The sequence below is a fragment of the Balaenoptera acutorostrata genome, chromosome 20 (assembly GCF_949987535.1).
Source record: "Balaenoptera acutorostrata chromosome 20, mBalAcu1.1, whole genome shotgun sequence".
Lineage (NCBI taxonomy): Eukaryota > Metazoa > Chordata > Mammalia > Artiodactyla > Balaenopteridae > Balaenoptera > Balaenoptera acutorostrata.
The window spans coordinates 7,458,137-7,480,928 of NC_080083.1; the positions used below are offsets into that span (position 1 = coordinate 7,458,137).

The 22,792-nt window shown below is 45.1% G+C and overlaps 1 protein-coding gene across 1 annotated transcript in view; it reads right to left on the reverse strand.

Annotated features, from left to right (window-relative positions):
- Positions 1 to 1,971: 1,971 nt before the first annotated feature.
- The window catches only part of CFAP52 (cilia and flagella associated protein 52), a 36,478-nt gene continuing 15,657 nt past the window's right edge, over positions 1,972 to 22,792 (reverse strand). The window contains exons 8-14 of the mRNA XM_007166335.2: positions 20,041 to 20,211; positions 15,646 to 15,794; positions 12,277 to 12,422; positions 9,565 to 9,716; positions 6,343 to 6,445; positions 3,497 to 3,608; positions 1,972 to 2,258 (exon numbers count right to left, since the gene is read on the reverse strand). Coding sequence (XP_007166397.1) covers positions 2,083 to 2,258; positions 3,497 to 3,608; positions 6,343 to 6,445; positions 9,565 to 9,716; positions 12,277 to 12,422; positions 15,646 to 15,794; positions 20,041 to 20,211 — 1,009 coding nt within the window. The 3' untranslated portion in view covers positions 1,972 to 2,082. The remainder of the gene's footprint in view (positions 2,259 to 3,496; positions 3,609 to 6,342; positions 6,446 to 9,564; positions 9,717 to 12,276; positions 12,423 to 15,645; positions 15,795 to 20,040; positions 20,212 to 22,792) is intronic.

Below are 22,792 nucleotides of genomic sequence, written 5' to 3' on the forward strand. Positions count from 1 at the left end.
GCGCCGGCTACCTGCGGGCCAGGTGTGCCGGGACCGGGCGGAGGCGGAGCCAAGGGCGGGGCCGCCCCGCCCCACGCGGGAATCAGGCCGCAGGGCCCGCCCCGGGCAGCGCCCAGCCGCCCCCACCCCCGCCTGCTCCCGCCCCGGCCGTTCGGACCAGGAATAAAAGCACTGGAGCACAGAGTTCTGGTTCCTTCCCCCTGCCTTACCTCTCTTAAACCTACCGACCTGAATTTAACCTCTGCTCCTAGTCCCCTCCCAGCCTTCAAGCTGTGAAAATAATAGAGGAATGATAAATGGGAACGCCCTAGTAAATTGCAAAGCCCTGGATATTGCTAAATTTCTTGTAATTACGTCCAGGCGAAGGTGAAGAGGAGGGAAAGGAAGACTCCCCAAAGGGCAGCCTCCGGCGTAGCGAGAGACGCGCACTGGGAGCGGCGAAGGGGTGGAGAGCACCTTGGTGCCGCTGGTTCCGCCGCAGGCTCAGGTGTGTGCGGACAGGTGGCGCCACCTCCTTCCAGACCGTCTGCCCCGCAGGGGAGGCACAGCCTTTGCGGGACCCGCCATCCTGGGACCCGAACTGGGAACCGCGTGTAGAAACACCCGGGATGGTTGTGGTTTGCTTGTTTAAATTACAGACTAGTTTAGAGAGTTTATCAAAACTTGCAAGCGAGACTTGACCGTCCTCGGTCTATTTGGTGGAGAAACGGGCTCAGAGAGGTTAACGCAATGGACTGAGGCCACACGACCCGTAAGCAGAGAAGCCGGAACTCGAGCAGGGTCTGTGGACTGCCAACCCCGCAGCTTAGCTCTTTCCAGCCTCAGTATTTGCTCACCAGGAAGTTTTCCGGCTCCCGGGCGCGCCCCCTAGGAGGTCTCACGTTCACTCCGTACCGCAAAATCCCAGCTGAATTGTTTCCCAGTGAGAATTGACTTGGCATTGCCTTGCCCTTGATTCCCTGGAGACTTCGCTCACTTTATCCTGTAACTGTCACGTTTATAATTAATCCGGCAAAGTCTCGCAAAGTGAATTTCTCATCAATTTCTAGCTCAACAAGAGATTAGCAGGATGCATTATTACATGAATGCCCTGAAATGTTACTTATTATTTGATGAATAAGTGGTCATCATTTATTAAATATCCACCTTGATATGTCAAATAGGGCAGCAGCAGGTTACCTGATGCAGGGGGAAAAAAAAGCATTAAGTAAAGGATAAAGAATATGTGCAGAACAAAAGACTGTCCTGTGAATTAGAGACTTGAAGTGTTTCTGGGAAATACCGTTATTTACCCTCCCTGGAAAAGGACACCGTCCCTGGTTGGAAGGTCAGTACACAAGGTCCATTCCATCGCCCTTCTAATGGTAAGCAGAGGAGAAAGATTTTACGGTTAACTCCAGAAAAGCAACTATGAGATTTCACCTTTGATAATTACCCCCCAAGATCCCCGACACACATTTTCTTTGAGAAAGCACCATAATTCATATTGAAGTTTCTACTCTGTGTCATGAACTCTGCCGATGCTTTAATACATTATTTCACTTAATTCTCACAATCACTTTTTGAGCAGGTATTCTTTACAAAAAGGTAACGGTATACTTTACAAAACGGAGTATCAGAGTTCAAACAAAACAAAAACCCTACCCAAGATCTGGATCCAAACCCACGTCTTGCCCCAGGCAGCTTGACGAATGAAATGCTGATTAAGAAGGTAAATTCACATTCCTTATTTTTAGAGACTCACAGCAATGGTTATCTGTGGACAAATTATGAGGAAGGGCTGTGGGTTTTGCAGAGTCATAGAAGGGAGATTATGACAGGAAACCAACAACTGGGAACTTACTCATAAGAAAAAAACTTTACAGTCTGGACGAATTATTCTTCAACACATCTCAGTTTTAATATACAATTCGAGAATGTTAAATGCATTCTATAAAGGAAAGGAGAAACTTGTAGATAAAATATTTTGACCAAAGCACGGAAACACAGATGTGAGAAAGCAAGTCTAGTCGTGGAGTTATCTAAGCTCAGCCTCCAACAGGACGGTATTCAATGCTGTGAATCCAGGAGGTCTCCAATGCTTCATGAGGGAAATGGGTACTTCCATCTCAAAATGGCCCCATCGGCACTCACGCTAACGATGTACTGATTTCCTGGACTTATCCGGATGCGGGTGATGTTGCCACTGTGTCCCACCCCAACATGAGTCACTTCACCCTCATTGTAATCCCAAACTTTGACAAGATGGTCATTTCCACCTGAAAATGACAAACAGTTATATGGCATTGCTGCAACAGAACAGAGAGAAACAGTCCTGATTTTACATTACTGGATCGTTTTCAATACATTCCCCATGTGCTGATTTAAAGGAAGAAAAACCTATCTTTATAAACACTCTTTTCCTTGATTATAAAAATCTAGATCTGTTGTAGTTAATTTGGGGGGAAAAAATGTAAACAGGTGACATCACCCTTGATCCCACCATCCAGAGAGAACCACTAGTAACATCTTGGTTTAGTTCCTTCTGGTCTTTTCTCTGTAAGTTACACAGATATACATCTGAATATGTGATTGGGATCATACCGTGTCTAATTTTATATGATGCTTTACGTAAATGTGTTTGTGAAACTTTTATTGATTTGGAACATTAACTGGTTACTGTCTGGAAGAATCAAAGAGGCTGCAAGAAATGAGACTGATGCTGTTTCAACGGGCACATTGTGTGGCGAATGCCTCCTGGAAATGCTGACTGAAAAGCCTGGCATTGAAGACTTAGTAGGAAATAGCAGAGCAAGGCAGACCGGACAGCCCAGCCCATGTAAAGGCCCATTTCTTTCTTTCTTTTTTTTTTTAATTTTTATTTATTTATTTATTTATTTTTGGCTGTGTTGGGTCTTCGTTTCTGTGCGAGGGCTTTCTCTAGTTGCGGCGAGCGGGGGCCACTCTTCATCGCGGTGCGCGGGCCTCTCACTGTCGCGGCCTCTCTTGTTGCGGAGCACAGGCTCCTGACGCGCAGGCTCAGTAGTTTTGGCTCACGGGCCTAGTTGCTCCGCGGCATGTGGGATCTTCCCAGACCAGGGCTCGAACCCGTGTCCCCTGCATTGGCAGGCAGATTCTCAACCACTGCGCCACCAGGGAAGCCCTCTTTCTTTTTTTTAAATTAATTAATTTGTTTAAATTGAAGTATAATTGGTTTACAATGTTGTGTAAAGGCCCGTTTCTTTCATCGGCTGCCCACCACAAAAAAAAAGCACGCAGTGGAAGCTTAGGTTTTATTTGTGCCCCTAAGGCTCGTGAGCAAATGTTTCCTCTCGTTGAAATGTGACTTCTGGATTTTTCTTTCCCAGCCACACCGGCTGCAGTGTTCAGGCCTGAATCTAACCACGTTGCCCTTTAGACCCTTTTGTGGTCACTTCCAGTTGCCTCCCGCCTGGGAGTTCCACATTCCCATTTAAATAAGCTGGGCTTGGCTTTCTTCTCTTATCCTAGGACTGACCTGTGACAAAGTGCACTCCTTCCACGGTGATATCCATGCCATTTATGGCCCCGGACAAGGAGCCATCCAACTCTCTGATTACTGACCCATCAAACACTTCCCAGTAAGCAATCTGGAATTCAAGAACGAAGCATGAGGCAGGGTTCAGCTCAGTGAAATCATCCACACGCATGCTAACAAAAGAAGGTTCTACTTTATATAGCAGATAGCAAAAATACACCCTGGGATGATATACCAGCTGAAATTATAAATAGGCTAAAGCAGGGGGTGGAGAAATCATTTTCATATTTTTAGTAGTGGCTTTTAAATTTGCATTCAATTTAAAGAGGTGTTGATATGCTGGTAAACTGGATTGAGGCAGAGAGTACTTTTGGTCAGATGGAGCAGATTGAGCCTGAAGGAAGCTGTAAAGGAGAGAAGAAAGCGGCCACTGCATCCACTTTCCCAATTCTGCTCTTAAGAGGAGGAAAGTGAAGCTTTCTTTAGACCTGGCGGGAGGGGAAAGCATTTCCTTCCTCCAGCTTGGGGAATGAGCAGTCCTGGAAAGTTCTGGAGACTGGGCCTTACAAAGTGAGCTCTCACTGTGGCTGGCCCTCCCTCTTCCTCACCCCACCCTTATTCCAAACCTTCTCTTCTGCCTCAAAGCAACAGAACATTCCGCAGGGCTGGGTTTAAACAGAGACTGATCTTATTCCCCCCCCCCCACTGCCCCCTCCTGGGCCAAGGAACTAGGTTAGCGGTGGAAAGGAGACAGGGGCTCAAGGAAGGAAGATTTTTCTCTGAATATACTGCTTTTATACTTTTTGAACTTTGAACTTTGTAAATGTACAACCAATTCACAAATAAAATTTCTTTCTAAACATAGAGCCCTTGACCAGGAATCAGGAGTGGGAACTTGGGTATTTCACCCAGAACTTTCTCTCTGTTTCATGTTGATGGCAACTTGGCTGTGTTCCCATCATTACGCCAGGAATCTGTATTCCTCTGAATTTAGCTAGAAATGGTGTATGCTATTTAAAATTTTTCTTTTCTTTTTATTTATTTATTTATTTTGCTTTATCATTTCTATCGATGCTCGGTCACTTTAACAATAAAGTTCTGATTTCATAGTAAAAACATAAAGGAGTATGAAAGCATGCCAAAATCCTAGTTTCTCAGGAATCACATCCATGTAAGTCATTGGTGCTTGACTACCAGCTTCCTTGACCAGGGAAGTCAAAGTGAGCCTCTCCTGGGCTTTCCCAAGTGTCCTCTGCCAGGAATGGTCTTCCCTGAGATCAAAGCATGGCTAGGTCCTCGTGGCACTCAGGCCTCAGCTCAAGTGCCACCTCCTTAAGGAGGCCTCGCTGACCATCCTTGCTAAAACAGCTTCCTTCTCCCAGCCATTATCCTATAGCCTGTTCTATATTTTTTTTAGCTCTTTCACCATCTCGTATCATCTTGTTCACTTATTACTCATTGCTCTTTCATGGACTCATTTACATGTGTACTATCCAATTCCATCCCCTCCCACCCAAAATTAATACAGACGGTAGGTAAGCTCCATGACAGCATGGACACTGTCATGTCCCCAGCACTTACAGCAGTTTGACAGATTTATGATTTATGGTTGGAATATTCTGGTCAAAATTCAAATAAGAGGGAAATAGATTGTTTCAAGTCTCAAAAGCTGAAACCTAGAATACGGCAGATATCACACTAATTTAGAAACAATATGAACCATCCATCAAAGCATTTATAGTGACGTGGTGATTAACTCCCTAATATCCATCCCACCCCAGTGCCAAGAGGAAGCCCACTTAGACCACAAGTCAAGCACAGGTTGGGGGATGGGCAGGCATAGGCCAGTTTGGGCGGATGAGACACAAAGAAACTTAAAGACCTACGGAGACTGGAACACAGAGGCAGTTCTTCATGCCCTCCCAGAACATTCTGTCTGTGTCGGGCAGATCCTGGTTGGACCAGGCAGCATTCCTTGGGTTTTTATGACAAAGTGTCTCAGGCAGTCGTTCCCAATCATGTGGGAAGCTTAAACAGGAAAAAGCCCCACTCCTAGATTCTAATTTGGGGGGTGGAGGTGGGGAGGGAAGGTACCTTTTGTATTTTTCCCTCAATACTTTTATACTTTTAACTCCATTAACTTAGCCTGTATCTGGCAAAACAATAAATATGCAAACTCTTCTTCAGTTATCTCAAAGTCATCTCAAAGTCTACATTAGGGGTATTCAAACCCAGTAATTGGATGTGCAGGTAATCAGGCCAAGATCTGGCTGATCTGATGTGGCTGGCAGGGCGGAAGACACCCCAGCTTCCTTGCCCTTCCATGTGCCTCTCTCCTGAAGCCTCTTGCTTGCTCCAAGGGGGAAATATTCCCCCCCAAATAATGGCCAATTTTCACTGAAGGACATGGACTCCTTAGCTAAAGAGATTTTTAATATATTGATGAAGTAGGGTGATGAGAGATGAGCTCTATTGTCATTCCATTTGAATTTAATCAAAGTGACAGCTCCTTTGGGCACAACACTTCCAGCCTTAGGAATGTCCTCATAATCAAAACCAGTCCTTACTGAGTGCCAGCTATGCACCAGGCCCCCCGCTTTTAGCATCATATTCAATCACGACTTTAATCCCCACAGCAGCTGCATGAGGCCAGTGGTGTCATCACTTCCACGTTGCAGACAAGGAAGCAAAGGCACCCAAAAACGTTAGGGAGCATTTCCAAAGTGACACGGCGGATCACCAGCAAACCCGTGGTTTGAACGGGCGTGGCCTGACTCCACAGCCTGTACCCTCAGCCACAGGGCTTCACTGCTCTTCTCTTGTACCAGAAAGATCTTGACTCTCACCTTTCTGTCTGTCCCGCTGGTGATGATCTGGAACTCTTCGGGGTGGTAACAAACACACTGGAATAAGGTGTTAGCCAGAATCATCTGATTCCTCCTAAGACGCCTGAAAAACAGATTCCAGAGCTGTGAAACATGAATTTCTCTTCCTAAGAAACCTTATTGACTATTTTTTTTAATTAATTAATTATTTATTTATTTATGGCTGTGTTGGGTCTTCGTTGCTGCACGCGGGCTTTCTCTAGTTGCGGTGAGTGGGGTCTACTCTTCGTTGCGGTGTGTGGGCTTCTCATTGCGGTGGCTTCTCTTGTTACGGAGCATGGGTTCTAGGCGCACAGGCTCCAGTAGTTGTGGCTTGGCTCACGGGCTCTAGAGCGCAGGCTCAGTAGTTGTGGCTCATGGGCTTAGTTGCTCTGCGGCATGTGGGATCTTCCCGGGCCAGGGCTCGAACCCGTGTCCCCTGCATTGGCAGGCGGATTCTTAACCGCTGCGCCACCAGGAAAGCCCCCCTTATTTACAATTCAAACTGGATTTGGTAAAGCGTGGATATGGGTTGGTTGATTTATCCCCAGTAGACTTCCTGTGAGTCTGCCCACTCCACTCAGCAACCTCCCCTTGCACCTGTTGGGAGCAGTCAGAAGACACTGGCAGGGGCCCTTTTCTAAAGACGAAGCACAGAACTCAACAGGAAGCCTCAAGTTCCAGTGAGAAGGAAGTAGGAGAAGCTGAACTCAGTAGCAACCTTCTGTCTTCCACATTCGGGACTTTATTCCTGAGGCCGCTGTCCTGAAGTGAAGGTCCCTACAAGCTGAGTAGCAAAGTGTGGGGGAGGGCTTTTTAAAAGTGAGTATTCTTGGGCCTTACCTCTCCCTAGATTTGGATCAGTTGGGGGGATGAGGCCAGCAGATCTGCATTTTTAATCAGCATCCCAGTTGATTCTGCTGTGCACAGTGGGTTGAGAGCCACTGCTTCAGATACGATACCAAGACATACGTAAATATCCCTTCTCCTTCCACAGCCCAGGAGGCTGGGTGACCATGTCACAGGCCAGGAAGTTTTCAAACATGGAAGCTGAGCTGAGCAATTTTAAAGATTTTGGCACAAATGAACCAGATATTCCTGCTACACACAGGGAGGATTTAAGGATTTGAGCTGGTCACAAACCATCCACAGAAACAAGTTCCGACCTACCCTTCTAGTTATATATTTTCCCAATGGGAAGTTCAAGTGCAGGCTAACATCTTCTGCAAGTGTGACCCTGGGACTAGCACCAGGGGCATCACTTGGGAGCTTGTTAGAAATGCAGAGACTTCAGGACTTCCCTGGTGGCGCAGTGGTTAAGAATACGCCTGCCAATGCAGGGGACAGGTTCGAGCCCTGGTCCTCGAAGATCCCACATGCCGCGGAGCAACTAAGCCCGTGCGCCACAACTACTGAGCCTGCGCTCTAGAGCCAACGAGCCACAACTACGGATGCCTGCGTGCCTGGAGCCCGGGCTCCGCAACAACAGAAGCCACAGCAAGGAGAAGCCCGTGCACCACAACGAAGAGTAGCCCCCGCTCTCTAACGCAGCCATAAATAAATAAATAAGTAAATAAATAAATAAATGTATTTATTAAAAAAGAAAAAAGGAAAAAGAAATGCAGGGACTTCCCTGGCGGTCCAGTGGTTGAGACTCTGCGCTTCCCCCGCAGGGGCCGCGGGTTTGATTCCTGGCTGGAGAACTAAGATCTTACACGCCGTGCAGTGCAACAGAAAATAAATAAATAAATAAATTTTTTTTAAAAGAGAAAAAGAAAGAAATGCAGAATCTCAGGCACCGCTCTAGACCTACTGAATCAAAATCTACATTTAAACAATATCCCCAGGTGATTCGTATGCATAGCAAAATTAGAGACACACTGAGCCAGAAGACAGAGCCTTACTTTGGTTTTTGTTTTTTAATGTATTAAATAAAAAGTGTCCTGGCTGCAAAAAAAAAAAAAAAAAAAAAGTGTCCTGGGAATTCCCTGGCAGCCCAGTGGTTAGGACTCCACACGCTCACTGCCAAGGGCCTGGGTTCGATCCCTGGTCGGGGAACTAAGATCCTGCATGCCGAGTGGTGCAGTCAAAAAACTAAAAAATTAAAAAATAAAAAGTGTTCTGTCTTTGCCTTTTTTTAATTTAACTTTTTAAAAATTTTATTGAAGCATAGTTGATTTACAATGTTGTGTTAATTTCTGCTCTACAGCACAGTGACTCAGTTATACGTATATATTCTTTATCATATTCTTTTCCATGATGGTTTATCATAGGATAGTGAATATAGTTCCCTGTGCTACACAGTAGGACCTTGTTGTTTATCCATTCTGTATATACTAGTTTGTATTTGCTAACCCCAAACTCCCAATCCTTCCCTCCTCCACTCCCTTTGCCTTTGCCTTTAGTTCCATTGTTTTCTCCCCAATCTAGAACATTTCATATCCTTTTGCAATATCTCTATATAGACATCTATCTATCTATCTACCTATCTCTTTCCTCCCATCTCTGTACTTATTCAAGTCTCTCTAATGCAGTTACATACAGGAGTGAGGCATCTTAGTAGTAGAGGGGTGGTCGGCTGGGAGAGGGGTTGGAGGAATAGGGTATAATTCTAAATAAAAGACACAGAGCAAACATGCTTATAGTCAAAAAAAAGCGTCCTTGGAAATCCTGTGAATTACTCCAACAGTCACGTTCACATGCTTTGGTCCAGTTAGCTTAGAGTCAGGCAGTCTACGGGGGGTACCATACACTCACAGAATAAGAGGTCCCTGAGAACGTGGCAAATTGACGGCACCGCCCCACTCCCACCCCCATGGCAAGCTCACTCTGGGCTCGACTGGACAGTGCGGAAGGACCAGAGGAAATGCTTGCGTTATTTACATGATTGCCTTTCTCCCCCTTCTAGAAAATTCTTACAGTTGCATTAGTGTAAGTTAAACCATGTCTCACCCTGTATATCCGGAAAGCTACTTCCCTATCTGTCCAGAAACTTCTAACATCCAGCTCTTCCTGGAAACTCTACCCTTTCCACCAGTATCTGTGAACTCTGAACAGCCATGGGGATGAATGGCTTCTGACGAACATCCCTTTCCTGTTGCCCAAAGTAAGATTTCTACCCTTTGTTTGAGTCTTCCCTTGAGTTCAATAAGATGCTGGAATTGGGTTCTGCATCACTCGGCCCTCCCCATCACTGGTACCTACACGAGGTCCCAGATGATGCAGGTGCCGTCCGTGCTGGCCGTGACGCACTGCTCGTTGCTCTTCGTCACCCTGATGCAGGACACGGAGGACTTGTGCTCCTTCAGCGCCTCCTCCAGCTTCCGGGTCTGGTGGCCTATCTGCCACACCCTCACCTGGAAGCCACAAAGCACAGGCTCTCGATTCCAACTTGGGAATTCTTGAAGGGGGTTAAAAGAAATAAAAATAAAAAAATAAAAAGATTCCCAGAGCTTTCTCACCCCCTGGGCTGACCTGTTTTTCTAATTCCCTGTTCTCATCTCAGTTGAGGGAGGTAGAGATGCCAAGTTGCAGGGCGAGAATATTCTTCCATGGAGCCGGGGAGATGCCTACCAGGGAGCCTACACCTGTTTTTACTTTAGGGCTGAGAAATATATCAGACACCCGCTGCTAAAACCAGTAATGCAGGGGCTGCTGCTAAACCGAGTGAAATAACATGTCTGCTCATTTCTGCTGAGCATTGCTTTCAAATTTCTGCTGCCATCAGGGAATCTCTTGGGTACCCAGAGCCATATTTAAACTTTCACAACAGCTGCTCAGTCTCAATCATTTAAAATCAGTGGTTCTCAACTCCACTGAAGCCAACACCCACTTTCAGTAACGAATATTGTCTAATACCCCTTTGCTATCTTGAAATGAAATGCAGAGGTGATACAACTACCTACACACAAAATTTCAAAACTGTCAGTATGATGCCCTAACTGTAATAAAAAGGGTAAGTAAAAAAGGAAAGTTATTTGGTTATAACAGTAGGTCCTGTAATGGATAAACGCTCTGTCACAACTATACCAGAGAACATAATAATGTAGTCAGATGCTTCTTATAATGAATGTGTTGGACTTCTAAAAAATAAGAAGAGCAGAAATTATTTTGTGTAAGTGATATAAGACAACAAAGGAGCCATAGTCTAGTTGAACACTAAACTGAAAACTAGTGTTGGGATCAGTAATAACAGACTAACTTATTCGCACCTGACAAGAGGAAAATAACCTTAAATGAAGTAAGAAGAACATTCAAAGACACTTTTCTTAGTCAAGAAGATGAGGAAGCATGAGGTTATTCCAAATGAGCCGGGCCGTCTTCCTTGCTATGGTGTTCAAATAACTCAGTATGTCTTGACATGGGACAGGGTGATGACTATTGCCAGAGAAAACGAATCCACAATCTTGAATGTATGGAGGCAGGGAGTGGCTCTCTAGCAAGGGTGAGACGCAGATGCTCTAGCCAGCGTGGCGTGGGCACCAGCCAAACAGCGCAGGACTGGAGCCTTGGATGTGCTGGCCATTAGCTGTGGGATGGCAGGGAGGTTTGGGTATAAAGTGGTGGGATTAGGGTCTTCGCAACTCAGGTAACGGCCATTTACCAATGAAAATGGAAATAAAATACTTAAGAGTACCTTAGCAACCCCAGTATTCAGACCAGCACACCCCTGCAGACCAGCAGCAGCCCTGGTCTCTAGTACTTACAGAGACCTTGAAGACTATGTCTCTTGGAAGAAAAGGTCTGGAGTAGCTGTGGGGAATGGGAGCGGGCATTGTGAAAAGACTGCTGATCAGGGCTGGGGGCGACGAATCTGTTTTGTGCGATTCCCTCCTGTAACCCTCCCCAGCAAGGTCGATGCCCCCAAAGGCTGAGGGAGCAAGCAAGGATGCTGTGGGCGTTAGCAACAGCGTGGCTGAAGGGATGAGGGAAGGGAACAGAGCCGCGAGGGTGGTAATGGGCAGAGAGCAGGGCGATGGTCTAGGACGAGGTGTGTCTGTGGAGCATCTGCAGGGTTTTGTCCTCATGGAGATGTGCTCTGAACGTGAAATGCACACCAGGTTCTGAAGACTTCGTACAAAATAAAGAGTGTAAAAAAAATCTCACTAATTAGAGTACTGCTATCTTCACTTTATACTTCACTTTTACAGGAAACTGAAGCACAGAGAGGTTAAAGCACGCACCCTAGGTCACACAGCTGGAAAGTGGCAGAAGTGAAATCTGAGCCCAGGCAGTGTGGCCCCGAAACCCAAACATTCAGCCACTAACAGGTTTGATCCAAACTCTGCCAAAGGCTACGTGAAGATGCTGTATCTTTCTTCTCCCTGGGTTATTCCTATGATAGCATGGGGAAAGGAAAGGAAAAGGGAAACGTCCTACGTTGAGAGAGGGAAGGCTTTGGGATAGGAAGAAAGCTGGAGAGTAGGGGAGGGGAGACACTGAGATGAATTTGTGAAAGATGTTTTAGGCTCCTTGAAATGATGGAACGAAAAGGTCGAGTGTAATAATTTTGAAATGATGGTCGAAGCATCTGGGTAGATTAAAGAATCGATTCTAAAAATAGCATCTCCTTTAAAAGATGAGATAAAGACAATTGATATAACTGGTTTTTGAAGGAGAAAAAAAAAGTATTCTAAAACTCTGGCAAAACACCAACTTGGATTCCTAGCTCAATTCCCTGTAGAATGATTTCACGTCTGTATCCTAAATGTCCTTTCTGGGAACAAAAATATTGATATGTGTATTTATATTATTAGAACTTTAATTTATGATGTATTTCAGAGTTTCATCAAAAATCTTAATTTGGTCCCGCCTGATTCCTAGTACAGGTGAAAAAATCAAATTAGTGGCCTGCTATGAGGCAGTTGCTCTAAACCAAGGGCTATTTTAAAAGGATTCTGCCTTCGAGAATAATACCTCCCCTTCCCCACCGCCGCTGATGACCCTTTTACAGTCACTGGTGGTGGCGATGGCCGTCACTCCAATCCTGTGGGCGTTGTTAATGACGTACATCAGCCGGCCTGTCTCTGGGGCGAAGGCTCGGATTTTACCGTCGTCCCACGCTGGCAGGAAAGGGAAACAAAGGCAGGCAGGATGAGTATAGTCACGCTCTCTGCAGACTGCGGCTCTTTTAAGTCATAAGTGAGAGACAGGACTGGGGGCAGTGGTGGTGATGGAGGGAAGAGGCCAATCTCCCACCAGCTGCCAGGAATCATAGCCCCCTTCTCCCTGATTCCCCAAACTGGCCACACCTCCTGAGGGAAATGAGCGACTTGCCTTAGTTGAACCTGCCTCCAGGTGAGCCCCATCCCAGGAGAGAGAAGCGGGAGGCCAGCTCCCACCTCTCCCATGAGCCACAAAACTTGCACATTCAAGCAGCTGGTTGATCATGCCTCTGGGATGTAGAACTTAACACCTGCAAATAAATGTTGGCTTCCCACCCCTCGCCCCCACTTTAAACCCGTTGCTCCTTCTCCCACTCCCATCATCTTCCCCATCTCAATAAAAGTCGCCACCATCCATCCAGCTGCTCAAGCCAAGAACTTCAGAGCCATCCTTGATTCCTCTCTATTCCATCCACCCAACCCAACCCAACCTCCGATCCGTCACAAGTCCCATCAGCATTACAATTTGAAAACAGTAAATCTGGCCACGGCTCAACCCTTCCCCCCTGGGACCACCTTTGTCCAAGCCACCAGCATCTCTCTCCCGGATTATTATAATAGCTTTCTCCCTAGCCTGAGCCTCTTGCTCTCCTGCAATCAATTATTTATGCAGGGGCCAGGGTGAACTTCTTAAAATCATGTCACCTCCTTGATCAAGAACTTTCAAAAAGCTTTTCCCACTGCACTTGCAATGAAAACCAGCTCCTTAATTCTCTACAGTAACTAGTCTCTGCTCCCTTCCTACCTCTTCAACTTCCTCTAATACCACTCTCCCTCAACCCTGACCCCAACCTTACCCTCTAAGCTTCAGACACACTGGTCCTCTTTCTATCCCTCAAACACACCAAGTAATTTCCCATCTCAGGGCCTTTGCACTTGCTGTTCCCGCTTCCTGTTACACTCTTCACCTGGCTGGCTCCTTCTCCTCACCTTTAGCATCAGCTCTGCACCTTAGCAATTTTAAATAGGATGCTCAAGGTGGATCGCATTTCAGCCAAGACTCGAGGCAGTGAGGTGGTGAGGGAGTGAGTCATGGGGCTCTCTGGGGAAAGAACATTCCAGGCAGACTGAACAGCTATAGCAAAGGCCCTATGTGTAGCATAGGAAGAGCAAAGAAGCACGTATGGGGCTTCCCTGGTGGCGCAGTGGTTGAGAATCTGCCTGCCAATGCAGGGGACACGGGTTCGAGCCCTGGTCTGGGAAGATCCCACATGCCGCGGAGCAACTGGGTCCGTGAGCCACAACTACTGAGCCTGCGCGTCTGGAGCCTGTGCTCCACAACAAGAGAGGCCGCGACAGTGAGAGGCCCGCGCACTGCGATGAAGAGTGGCCCCCGCTCGCCGCAACTAGAGAAAGCCCTCGCACAGAAACGAAGACCCAACACAGCCAAAAATAAATAAATTAATTAATTAATAATAATAAAAAAAGAAGCACGTATGGCTCGAGGGGCTGAGCAGTAAGAGACAAAGTCAGAGGTGAGAAGGTGGGGCTGGGGGAGAGAAGTCAGGGGGGGACCTTGCAGGCAGTTGCAGGGACTGTCTTTTTTTTTTTTTTTTTTAATTTTTTATTTATTTTTTTTAATGCTATTCTTGTCTGCTTACATTCTTTTTATGTATGTATGTATGTATGTATGGCTGTGTTGGGTCTTCGTTTCTGTGCAAGGGCTTTCTCTAGTTGTGGCAAGCGGGGGCCACTCTTCATCGCGGTGCGCGGGCCTCTCACTATCGTGGCCTCTCTTGTTGCGGAGCACAGGCTCCAGGCGCGCAGGCTCAGTAATTGTGGCTCACGGGCCCAGTTGCTCCGTGGCATGTGGGATCTTCCCAGACCAGGGCTCGAACCCGTGTCCCCTGCATTGGCAGGCAGATTCTCAACCACTGCACCACCAGGGAAGCCCCAGGGACTGTCTTTTATTTTTAAGAAGGAAAAGACCGTTGAGCCCTAGAAATGGCACGATCTGACTTACACTTTAAAGAGTTTTCTGGCATCTGTGTTGAGAGCAGATCGGGGGAGAAGAGTAATGGGCAAGAGTAGAAGCAGGGAGTCCTGGCAGGAAGCTACTAGAATAATCCAGGAGAGAGAGGGTGGTGGCTGAGAGGAGGGTGGAGATGATGAGATGGATGGGGTCTGGGACATACTCTGAAGGGGGAGCCATCGGGGGGAAGCGGGGGTGCGGTATTAGAGGAAAAGAGCAGGTGATGGTGACTCCAAGATTCTTGACCCCAGGGTTTGTTAGTTCTAAGTGTAATGTAAGCCAAGAGCTCCTGGTGACCACTATGTGGAGAAGACACACCCCAGGGGAGAATCCAACATGAGGAGACAGAGCCAAGAAAAGAGGGTATGAGATGGGTTTTATTTTATTTTATTTATTATTATTATTATTATTATTATTTTGGCTGTGTCGCAGCATGTGGGATCTTAGTTCCCCAGCCAGGGATCAAACCCATGCCCCCTGCAGTGCAAGCGCAGACTCCTAACCACTGGACTGCCAGGGAAGTCTCCTGATATCACTGTTTAAATAGCTGTCCCTAAAGACCCACTTGACTTTTCATTCATGTGAACCAGTGAATTCACTTTTGACCACTGCGGAAATCTGTATATGGATTGAACATAAACAATATTAAGAAATTAGGATTTTATAGGAAAATGTTTTTAGAGATGCATACTGAAGTATTTAGAGGTAGAATATCATGGTGTCTATAATTTATGTTAAAATATTTTGGCATAACATAATCAATTGAATTAAAAATAAATCCCCTTGGAGCTGTAACTTAGTTTAAGTAGTTTTTAATCTCTTGAACAACTAAAAGGGTTCTCACTCAAGTGCCCGGGACTCGCTAAGGCCTCAAATCCACTTTGTAAATGAATCACCGAATTTCCTTGCTAGAGAGAAAGCAACATGCTCTCTGCAGCAATGTGGGGGAAGAGAGATTGCTGCTTGGTAACTCCTAGCTCAGAAGGAATCCCAGCTGGACGGGAATTCCAAAGAGAGGCTAGATGAGAAGCAAGTGGACGTTGGGAGGCTGTTCCAGCTCATCCCCATGTCGAGCCTGGCAGGATAAGAATGGCGAGAACCAAAGCCACAGCCGGAACCCGAAGCCAAACCCTGGCACAGCGACCTTACCGGAAATGATGCTCTTGCCGTCCCTCATGAAATCGATGCCACGGCAGGTCATGTTGGGTACAGTGATCCGCAGCAGCTCCCTGTTGGACAGCGTGTGCCACACCCGGATGTCCTTCTTGGCACAGGTGGCAAAGAGCTCAGCGGTGCCACTGCAAAGAAGCCACCAAGAGGATAAGGGATGCAGCCATACGAGATGCACATGTTTCTCAGGTGCCGGTTTGACACTAAAATGGCCTTCACGAGGATGTAGGGAAGGATGCCTTTAGACACCTATTATCTCAGGCTTGATGGCCTTACAGACTTTTTGTGTAAAATGGCATGTGATGCCCTCAAAGCATCTGTGGACAGTCTTTCATAGTCTTGGGACTTCCCTGGCAGTCCAGCAGTTAGGACTCTGCAATTCCATTGCAGGGGGCACGGGTTCAACCCCTGGTCGGGGAATTAAGATCCTGCAAACCTCGCGGTGTGGCCAAAAAAAAGAAAAATCTTTCGTAGTCTTTTCTCTTACGAAGGGTTGGGACAAAGTTGCTCAAAAGGAAAATGCCAATTTAAAAGTCTTTCAGTGTCCTGTTGATAGCAATTAACACATGAGAAGAAATACATCTGTGGAATATTTATATTAAAAGAGACTAAACAAACCTTTTCCTGTAAAGGAGACAATCTTGTTAAAATTTCAAAGAAGAAAATGACAAGGGCTCTAGAATTCATGTTTGCAGACAACCCAAAATACTTCTTTGCTTAGTTATGAGAAAATATGAGATTGTGAACAAGGAAGAGAAACCTAAAGTAATTGGTCTCTTGGGGTTGTTTTTCCCTCAATGGACAACTCGTAAATATAATGAAAAATGTCCAAAAAATTACAGATTATTCCAATTTGAGAAAAAGGAGTCATACCAGGGTACAATAAAGACCATCTGCTTTATAAGTATGCATTTCTAGGGACTTCGCTGGTGGTCTAGTAGTTATGACTCCCTGCTTCCACTGCAAGGGTCACGGTTCCATCCCTGGTTGGGGGAACTAAATTCCCACATGCCACAGGGCGTGTCCAGAAAAATAAAGTATGCATTTCTAGCTACAGTCCTTGTGGAGACTGGGCTTTTAGATTTAGATATCTCTCAAGAAATTCCTACCTATCAGCATAAGCACATCCATAAAAAGAGAGTCCCTCTCTCTTAGGTTAAGATCTACTCACTTTGGAATGAATGGAAAAATAAGTGGATCTTTTCCACATATTTAGCTTTGGGGCTCAGAGGTAAAATTATGATGCTGGACTACTACCTAGAAACAGCAAGTTCTGGGACTTTCCTGGTGGTCCAGAGGTTAAGACTCCACGCTCCCAATGCAGGGGTCCCGGCTGGGTTCGATCTTTGGTCAGGGAACTTGATCCTGCATGCATGCCACAACTAAGACCCGTAGCAGCCAAATAAAATAAATAAATATTTTTTAAAAAAAAGAAACAGCAAGTGCTGGAACAGGAAAGCAGGAGCTCCTTGCCAGGCACTTCTGATGAACAGAGATCAAATCAAGCCAACGTTAGAGTGTTAATATTTATTGAAATAAGAAATGTTTTATGTCAGACACTGCCTTCAGTTAATGAGCTCCTCCTTGGGGGAACATGAGCTCTTTTTTTTTTTAATTCATTTATTTATTTTTGGCTGTGTTGGGTCTTCATTGCTGCTCGTGGGTTTTCTCTAGTTGTGGCGAGCGGGGGCTACTCTTCGTTGCGGTGCGCGGGCTTCTCATTGCGGTGGCTTCTCTTGTTGCGGAGCACGGGCTCTAGGCCTGCGGGCTCAGTAGTTGTGGCTTGCAGGCTCTAGAGTGCAGCCTCGGTAGTTGTGGCGCACAGGCTTAGTTGCTCTGCAGCATGTGGGATCTTTCCGGACCAGGGCTCGAACCTGTGTCCCCTGCATTGGCAGGCGGATTCTTAACCACTGCACCACCAGGGAAGTCCCAACATGAGCTCTTAAAGAAGCACATGGACTCCTATGAAAATCAAATATCATGGAATGAATCCACCTAGAGAACTTTCCAAATTCTCCCTCCCCGAGATGGACAGTCCACTTCCTCAGGAATTAAGCCTCGTCCAAAAACGTCCTCAGTTTAGGATCTGAGAGATTAAGTTCCAAATTGATTGGATCGAGATGGTGCACTAAGTATGTGTGCTCCTTCCCACCCAGCTAAAATCCCACTCCTGGGGAGTTCCCTGGCGGCCCAGTGGTTAGGACTCAGAGCTTTCACTGCCGTGGCCCGGGTTCAGTCCCTGGTCAGGGAACTAAGATCCCACAAGCTGTGTGGCGCAGTCAAAAAAAAATAAAAAAATAAAATCCTACTCCCGGGCACATATCCAGAGACATACGCTTGTAATGTTGGAGCAGTGAAGTGGTCACACAAACTTCCCACAGATAACATTTATAAAAGCCAGATAAAATGAACAACAATAAGAACCAAAAATTCTGAAGACAGGGCTTTCCTGGTGGCACAGTGGTTAAGAATCCGCCTGCCAATGCAGGGGACAGGGGTTCGAGTCCTGGTCCAGGAAGATCCCACATGCCACGGAGTGACTAAGCCCGTGTGCCACAACTACGGAGCCTGCGCTCTAGAGCCCACGAGCCACAACTACTGAAACCCGCGAACCTAGAGCCCGTGCTCTGCAACAACAGAAACCACTGCAAGAGAAGCCCATGCAGCGCAACGAAGAGTAGCTCTCCGCAACTAGAGAAAGCCCGCATGCAGCAACGAAGACCCAACGCAGCCATAAATCTATAAATAAATAAATAAATAAATGTATTTATTAAAAAAGAAAAAAGAAATGCAGGGACTTCCCTGGCGGTCCAGTGGTTGAGACCCTGCGCTTCCACTGCAGAGGGTGTGGGTTCGATTCATGGCTGGGGAACTAAGATCTTACACACCGTGTGGTGCAACAAAAAATTAATTAATTAAAAAAAAAAAAACTGTCCAAATTACTGTATGCCAGCTGAATTCTACATGTAGGGGGGAAACCTCAAAAGGAAGAAAAAGCAGGCAGAGACCAGAGAGGATACTATTTTTCTTTTTAAAAATTTTATTGTTTTTTTTTCTTTCTTTTTTTAATTTTAAGATTCTATTTTTGAGGACAGAACTCATGGGATCAATTTGAGAGTTTTTTACCTTTTTAAGAGAGTTTTTTACCTTTTTACCTTTAGCTGAGCACAGTACATTCACCAACTGTGCTCAGTTTGGGTGGCTGAAAGCTGAACTTTATAGGCTTAAAGTGACTGCTAGCATGTTTCTTTTGGGGATATAAAATGTTCTAAAATTAGATTATGGTGATGGTTGCACAACTCTGTAAATACGCCCCTAGGAAAACCATTGAATTGTACACTCTAATGGGTGAACTTTATGATACGTAAATTATATTTCAATAGAGCTGTTAAAAAAAAAAAGAAAAGAAAGAAGTACAAAACCTAAATAAAGACTACATAAGAAATTGAAAAGGTATTTAAAAACTTACCCTTACAAAAGGCACCAGGACCAAATAATTTTACAGATTGATTCTACCAAGCTCCTTAGAAAAAGAGAGGAAAAGTGATACAGAAAGGAAATGACCAATTTTCAAATAAAGATTCACCTAATGGGAGGTACCAGCTATTTTCACTATTAGAAATATTCGGAAGAACCTAATCACAAAGACTCACGGAACCAAAACTACATTTTGTGATCTTAAGGATCAAGTTTTCAAAGAGAGTCTTGCTACCTATGGAACAATGACTTTGAGTTTTGTAAATTCAAGTGAAACACTGAGGAAGTTGAGAGCAAAAACTGTGACCAACGTCATGGAACAAATCTCACCAAAGACAAAATAGGTTTCAAATTCAAATAATGGCAAACTATGACTGTAGCTCTTTTTGATATTAAAACTGCTGATGGTTATTTGTTTCACTGGGTTTGTGAGGGATTTACCAAGATACACAGCAACGAGATCCAGAAGAACTCAATCTGATGACCACTGCCATCAGGCATGCCAAATCTGGAAGACCCAAGAGGTGCAAACAAATGACTTGAAAGATGTTTGAAAAAAGGCACTACTAAGCTTTTCTCCAGACAGCAGTGGGAAAACATAGAAAAGTTTTGCCAGTCTGTTCACCATTTCCATGATGGATTTATTAGAAAAGCCAACATTCTAAAGAGGCCCAAATTTGAATTCTGAAACGAATATAGCTGCTTGGTAAAGACAATAGAAAGCCTATTAAAATAATTCGCTACAATAGAAAAATTTCAGGAGAAAAAAATAATTTATTATGACTTATCATGATCAATTATGTTAGTTGGTATTGAAAGTATATTAATAAAATTACATTTCCTTGCACCCAGCACCAAATCTCCACGTTCTTATCATTTTTACCGTCTTCTACTTACAATGGAAAGACAATGTCCTCAACAGCTTCAAAGTGACAAGTTGTAATGAGAGTCTCTTTGAAATCTGTGAAGTTGACACGATAAATGTGTGACTCTTCTGTTCCTACAAAGAACTGGTGTCCTTCCCCTCGAAGTGTGATAGAAGTGATGCCACCTTGTAACTGGATTTTCCTTTAAGGAGAAGCAAAAGGAGAAGCAGATTTCCTCAGTCGATGAGTATTTATTAACTGTCCGAAGCATTACAGAGGACACATATCAGGCGTGTGACCTGGGACATGCCTTTGAGGGGGTGGCAGAGTTGGAAAGGCAGGGGTTACAATATTAAGTGCCCATGGTCAGCAAAGGGAGAGGCCGACATGGTTTACTATAGTCAGGGGACCTTATCTGTGAAATGTGGTCTGAAATGGGTCATGTAACACAGGTAGGATTTAGATAGAGGGGACATTCCAGGCAAGCAAATGGGCACAAATGACCCTGCCAATTAATTAAACACTTTATTCATTCCATTTCTGGGAAATAATCCTAAAATCAGGGGAAAAACCCTTCATGTCAAAGAATGTTATTATAACCTTATTTAAAAGAGTAAAAAGTTGGAAACAACCTAAGTATCCAACTGTATTGGAATGGTTAAATGATCTATGGAGCAGTGACTTCAAAAAGTATTTGCCTGGCCACTAAAACCATGTTTAAACGGTTATGGAGTGTACATATTTTACCACCATAAAAGATTATGTAGTAATATTGAAACTATTTATGATGTTTGTATTAAGTAAAAAACCAGAATACAAAAGTTTATATCTTAAAAAAGTACAATTCTTTTAAAATGTATATGAATAACACGGGCAAGAAGAAATAACAAAATGTTAATAGTCACTATGTTTGCCAGAACTTTCAGGGGTTATTTTTTCTTCTTCCACCTTTCAGATATTTCAGATCCCTCTGTTCCCCAAATGTTTACTGAGTATGAGCTTTCTTAAAAAAAGAATATATAAATGAACGAGGCCCTCGAAACCCACCCTTGCTCTGCAACTAACTTAGTTTTTTTTTTTTTTTTTTTATAGCTACTTTATTTATTTATTTATTATTTATTTTTGGCTGTGTTGGGTCTTCGGTTCGTGCGAGGGCTTTCTCTAGTTGCGGCAAGTGGGGGCCACTCTTCATCGCGGCGCGGGGACCGCTCTTCATCGCGGTGCCCGGGCCTTTCACTACCGCGGCCCCTCCCGTTGCGGGGCACAGGCTCCAGACGCGCAGGCTCAGTAATTGTGGCTCACGGGCCCAGCTGCTCCGTGGCATGTGGGATCTTCCCAGACCAGGGCTCGAACCCGTGTCCCCTGCATTAGCAGGCAGACTCTCAACCGCTGCGCCACCAGGGAAGCCCCTAACTTAGTTTTGACATTGAAAATCCAGTGAGGGTTCTTGTGCAGGGAACGAGCATGGGAAATGCAGTATTTTACAAAGAGTCATTTGTTGGTGGGACACAGAACAGTTAAGGGGGAAAGGACAGACCCCAAGTCATATCCCAGCTCCTTCACTAACCAGAGCTCTGTGACTCTTGGATAAGTTAGAAACCTCTGGGCCTCAGTTTACTCAACCACAGAATAATACCTCCTTTACAGGGTTGCAGCTGGAGATGACGGAGGTAACCCTACATGAGCCCATAGAGGGTAGCTGAGAAACACTGGCCCTTGGCATCTGGGCTGCAAAGAATACAAGGTGCTAGGGTTCCCAGGGCTACAGGGGCAAGGACCTCTGACCCCCAGCCATCTGTACAAGCATCCGAGTTCCCTTTCTAACCTCCATGACCTCTCCTGGGAGCTGCTTCCTCAATCTACAAACCCAAGGAGAAGGAAATCACAGTATCCAGTGTGAGCCTTGCTGGCACACAGGGTTATTCTGGAGACATTTATAGCACCGACCTTGTAATAATTACTTTGAGTCTAATTATCTTCATTACAATGGGACCATTTGTGTATTAAAAACAAGGGGTTAAAAAAATGAAAGGGTTAATTTCCTATACTCACTTCATGGGTCCAGAGTCTACCCAACACTGCTCTGAAGTTGCCTCCCCCTTTTTTTATTCCCCTTCATACAAACACAAAACTGGTCCCAATATATTCTCCATAAGACCTACACTGAGCACTGAATTTAAAGTTGCAACCTGTCCCGTCTGCTTCAAAACCTAACGCCCCTCCTCCACAAGGTACTCATTTATCCCCATTGTACTCATCACTCTCTAATGCCATGTACTTTACTTGTTTATTTTGTTTATTATTTATTGTCGTCTCCCTCCTGCTGGAATGTAAACTCCATGAGGGTAGGGATGGTTTTTTTCCTTCTTTTTGCTTTGCTTTATCCATTGATTTCCCCAGCACCTAAAATAGTGCCTGATACATAGCAAGCGCTCAATACAGATTCATCTGCATGAAAACAGGTGATGCTCGTTTCTCCAATGTATATCCATATACACAGAGCTCAGAGGCCATGTGGAGCATGTCTAAGGGTATCTGGCCTCTGTTGAAGCTAAGTTCAAGGGCTGCCTCTGCTCCTCTGGGAAGTGTCTTTCCATCCCAACAAGATCACTCCCTTCTCTGATCTTCTCTGCAACATTCATTATATATTTTACTTTATCTGGACCATGAGATTGTGTTTATATATCATCTTGTATTATAGTGACTTTTTCATGTGTGTCTACCTTAACCCCAAACCAGACTGTAAGTTCTGGGAGGGCAAAGACATATCTTATTTTTTATTT